The sequence below is a fragment of the Schistocerca cancellata genome, chromosome 10 (genome assembly GCF_023864275.1).
Source record: "Schistocerca cancellata isolate TAMUIC-IGC-003103 chromosome 10, iqSchCanc2.1, whole genome shotgun sequence".
NCBI classification, from domain to species: domain Eukaryota; kingdom Metazoa; phylum Arthropoda; class Insecta; order Orthoptera; family Acrididae; genus Schistocerca; species Schistocerca cancellata.
The window spans coordinates 126,430,477-126,435,459 of NC_064635.1; the positions used below are offsets into that span (position 1 = coordinate 126,430,477).

Sequence of the window (4,983 nt, forward strand, 5' to 3'; positions counted from 1 at the left end):
CGTCCACGGTATCAGTTGAGGACTCGCGTGTGTGATGAATATGTTCTTAATACTACTTTGCGTGTTTTGTTTCCGTGTCACGCTTGATTCAAACTATAATACTCTGAGAGAGAAGCAAGGTGAGTCAGCCGTCTATCCAGCAACGCTACTTGGCTTGCATTGCACAGGAAGACGTGCATATATCCTCCAGAGTTCATAGTAGGAAAGAAAAGTTACGAAGTGGGGCAGTGTCGTGTGAAACTGGGATGAATTTTAATTGAAGTGGGAAAGCTGAAAGTGATGTGATTATAACGTTGTGACTATTCTTTGTATTGTATATTGCCAGTGTGGTGTATGTCACGTAATTTAAGTATGTGTGGTTTGCATGGAGGAGTAACAAGATAGGTTCAGAGGCAGTGGGTTATGCTTGTTCCTTTTTGTACCGCTCGGTCTGGAGGAAAGTTTCGTGATGATGGTTGTGAGAGTCGAAGTGTGAGATATAGCAAAAGATCCACCATCCTATCCAGAAAGTGCACTGTAATGTTAGATAATTACGACACCATAAGATAGAGAATCACCAATGTAAAGCCATGCCCACTGGGCGGAGTTAATTGTTGTAGAAAATGTAATGGTGTGTTTAGGTTATAGAATTTACCGGAATAAAAAAGATAGTGAAAAGAAAAAGATTGGTGGCCTTTTCCTTCGAATAGTATGTTGTCATGATACCCAGAATTTATCATGTGTGCACCATTCATATTCAGTGCGATGGCCACGTGTTGAACAAAGCCATTGGGTAAGAATGAAAATGTGGTATTGCCAGTGCGTAGTGAACAGTCAGAGTTGTGTAAATTACTAATAGTCGGATGTGCGTTATCCGTTTCCGTTGCGTAATATGCAAACAGGAGGATAATTTGTAACTTAATTGTGAGTACTAGAGCTCATGTTACTTGATAAATAAGAATGAATCCACTCGTTTGGCAGACCACTCATCTTGCAGGCCTGACTGCTTGATGCCACAGTATGAGCAAGGCATGTGGGTGGCTCTCAATACTACATGCACCATGCGTGCTTCTGACTAGCAGTCATCCCTCGCCAGGTGACGTCGCCTGGACGGAATTACATCGATAGTAAGTCGTCTGTCATAATGTTCAGGCTGATCAGTGTATATCGGTTTACACTCACAGCTCCGCGCTGTATCCTTCCGACGATGGTTGCTGGGTGTTTGCTTTCAAACGTTTCACGTCCGATGAGGCATAGAACTTGATTCATCTGAAAATGTCACCTGTCGCCACTCAGCAGTCATCTAGGTGGGGTAATGCGTCGCGGACGAACAGCAGTCAGCATGGGTGCGTGAACGAGGCTCCTACTGTGGAAGCAACGTGTCATTGAGGACACACTGTTGGCAACGCCCTGATTCATCTCGCTGGTCACTTACTCAACAGTTAAGCGTCTTTTCCCGCGTACACATCTCCGCAACCGCCGTTCACTCCTGTTGCCTGTGTTGCATTGTCCATTGCAGCTCTCTCGACACCAGTTCTTCATACTGCTATTTTGCCATGCATGGTATACTAGAAGGATCGAGGGGCCAAATTGGCCCCTTTTCGATCTTTTCACTTGTTTTCTGAGCAAATCGTAAGTTCGACTGACTAGATATTTTGCGACTTATGAAATATTAACCACCGCGTTTTGGAGTGTCCTATTTTTATCAGGTTGTGAAATATGAAGCTTACCACCTAGAAGGACGGCGGGGCTAATTTGGCCCCTCCAACATTTCTCTGTATTTAGAGGCTACTTCTTGGCAATACTGCGTATGAAATCACATCAACTGTTGTCCGTTTGTTGTTCATGAAGTGTCGGCAGAAGTGCCAACACTGTTTTGTTTGAGGAGACCGAAATGCACGCTATAAGCTCACGCAGGCTGGCGTGAGGTCTGAAACAGGATACGTAATGAATGCTATAAAGAAAAGTACGTAGCTTCTGGAATACTTAACTTTAATCCACATTTGTAGAACATCTCGTTACTGTACAGGCTTTATAATCACAATATCAATTGGTAAGGGCGCCTTGCTAGGTCGTAGCAAAAGTAGCTGAAGGCTATGCTAACTATCGTCTCGGCAAATGAGAGCGTAGTTGTCAGTGAACCATGGCTAGCAACGTCGGCTGTACAACTGGGGCGAGTGCTAGTACGTCTCTCTAGACCTGCCGTGTGGTGGCGCTCGGTCTGCAATTACTGACAGTGGCGACACGCGGGTCCGTCGTATACTAGCGGACCGCTGCCGATTTAAAAGCTACCACCTAGCAAGTGTGGTGTCTGGCGGTGACACCACAGTTGAAATATGCAACAACTATGTCATTCAATCCAGCGCTGATTGTTGGTTAGTTGACGCAAGGATTTCAGTTATTGTCTGTTGTGACGGTATCTGAGAGTCGTCCCTGCAGTCATGAGCTACGAATGCAAGAAGCCGCTAACAGACGCTGAAATACTAACGGAACTGAGAAAAATAGAAAATGAAAGTTCAGGTGAAGAATTTGAGTTTTCCGACAGCGATCAGGACAATGAAGTAAGTGTAGTAGTTCCAGTGTGTGCAGATGAAGAAAGTGATTCGTGCAGCAAATGTGATGATGTAAACACAACCCACGACACTTTTCCGCTAAATTTTGGGGAAAATGAAGCTTCTACATCCAGCATGCCTTCTGATGTTCCAAATTCTAGCTCTATAACGTCAACAACCTAGACAACATTTGCTTCCCCCGGAAGTCAGTCAAAAACTGACACTGGGCAACCTACTGAAGAAAAGGAAACAGCGAAAGATGGGACCGAGTGGAAAATTGTAGCAGTGGGTTCCAATGCAGGTCAGTAATATTTCGTCTCTTCGTGTAGAGTTTTAGTTTGTAAAATTACAGGAACGGATATATACTATCAGTACATTACACGTTCTAAAAATACTGTTCTTTTTTCATATGTTTTCAGGTCGTCTACAAAGTCATAACATTTTGCGGGAGAGCTCAGGACCATCATATGCTAAAAGAAAAATTGAAAGTGGGAAACTTCTTAGTGCTTGGCGGTTAATTTTCAGTGCTTCCATGATGCGCCACATCAAGCACTGTACTTAAGCTGAGGCTCGTCGTCGAACACAAGACGATTCCTGGACAGTAGACACTAAAGAACTGGATGCTTTTGTCGCCATAATGTATGCAAGAGGTGTGTATGGGGCAAAGGACTTTCCTTTCGTAGAAACCAGTGCGACATGCTATAAAGGAGAACCTTATCTTACAGTTGATGAACAACCTTTTCCGTTTAAAGCAAGATGCCCATTCACACAATACATTGCAAGCAAGCCAGATAAATTTGGCATAAAATTCTGGTTACTTGCAGGTGTTTCTAGCAAATACATACTGACTGGATTCCCATACACTGATGCTGATCCCCTTCGACCAGCTGACCAAGGAGTAGGTGAAAATGTTGTTCTTAGGCCGGCCGCGGTGGCCGTGCGGTTCTGGCGCTGCAGTCTGGAACCGCGGGACTGCTACGGTCGCAGGTTCGAATCCTGCCTCGGGCATGGGTGTGTGTGATGTCCTTAGGTTAGTTAGGTTTAAGTAGTTCTAGGGGACTTATGACCTAAGATGTTGAGTCCCATAGTGCTCAGAGCCATTTTGTTGTTCTTAGGCTTATGGGACCATACTTAGGCAAAAGTTTGAATGTCACTACTGACAGTTTCTTTACTTCGCTAAGCCTTGCAAACCGTCTGAGGGCAGCATCCACAACTTTAGAAGGTACTTTGAACTGTAATCATCGAAGGGAGGTGCCTCCTGCTACAAAGACCAAAAAACAACCACTCCACTCGACTATTGTGTGTAAAAATGATGATGGAACAAAACTAACAGTTTATCAAGGGAAAACAAATAAGAATGTTTTGTTACTGAGTTCACTCTCATGTATCCCTGTCCGACAGTCAGAAGAAGACTCCTGAAACAGCGCAATTCTACAATGAAACAAAATTTGGGGTCGACGTTGTCGATCAAATGACAAGGATGTACTCCACAAAAGCCGGTACAAGACGTTGGCTAATGCATGTATTTTGCAATATTCTTGATTTGGCTGCCATAAATTCCTGGGTGTTGTGTAAGGAAGTGACTGGTACGCGACGAAGCAGGTGGAAGTATATTTTTGATTTGTGTGAAGAGCTTCGAGCGCAGTATGTATCATCAAGAAATAAAGAACCAGACCAGCGTCATACAGACACTAAAGGCGGACCACAGGGGGCAAGTAAGAGAGAGAAGTGTAAAATTCGTACCTCATGTAAAGGAAACCATACTGCTACTGTTTGTTCAGGTTGTGAGAAAGCAGTATGTGGCAAATGTGTGAAGAGAAGATGAGTGTGGTGCGACAAGTGCAGCAGTAAACAGAAGTGAACTACGGTGGTGTGTGTGTGTGTGTGTGTGTGTGTGTGTAATGTACTTATTTTATTAACAAAAATAAACAGAAGCTATATATGTGTGTTACATTCCATTACCTATCACAATATGATCAAATAAACAAAAATAAACATAGGGCCAATTTGGCCCTGTTGTTCCTTGTAGGTAGTAGCCTGCTTGCGGTCCTCCTAGTGTTAAAGAGAAACTTTGACGTTCCGGAAATGTTACGACCCTTGGCCTGAAAGCCAAATATCAGCCCTTTTGGACGTCAGATAAATCACTTTGTTTTCGGAACTACGAGAATGCACTGCCCTCCCCCCTTATTATTGTAATCGAATATATGCGGTAGTCATATTAATGTGACTTGACCACGTAGAAGAGCTTCGGGGATGCGCTACACCTTTGTCCCATCTCCATCTCAGCTACTGCTTCCGTTTCAAGTGCTTAGACTCTTATGTCTGAGTGACACAGATCAGCCAAAACAATACAACCACCGCCCACTACATAAGTGAATGCCACCTTGCGACGCTGTGATCACGTGACGCAGTAGCAGAAGTATGTTAGCAGAACTGAGAACAATGTGGAATC

General features: G+C 43.9%; 1 protein-coding gene across 1 annotated transcript; it reads left to right on the forward strand.

Moving 5' to 3' along the window:
• The first annotated feature begins 2,420 nt into the window (after window positions 1-2,420).
• On the forward strand, window positions 2,421-3,093 carry LOC126106186 (uncharacterized). Its single transcript, XM_049912423.1, has 3 exons — window positions 2,421-2,540; window positions 2,715-2,832; window positions 2,951-3,093. The coding sequence occupies exons 1-3, from the start codon at window positions 2,421-2,423 to the stop codon at window positions 3,091-3,093; spliced, it is 381 nt and encodes a 126-aa protein (XP_049768380.1).
• The last annotated feature ends 1,890 nt before the right edge of the window (window positions 3,094-4,983 follow it).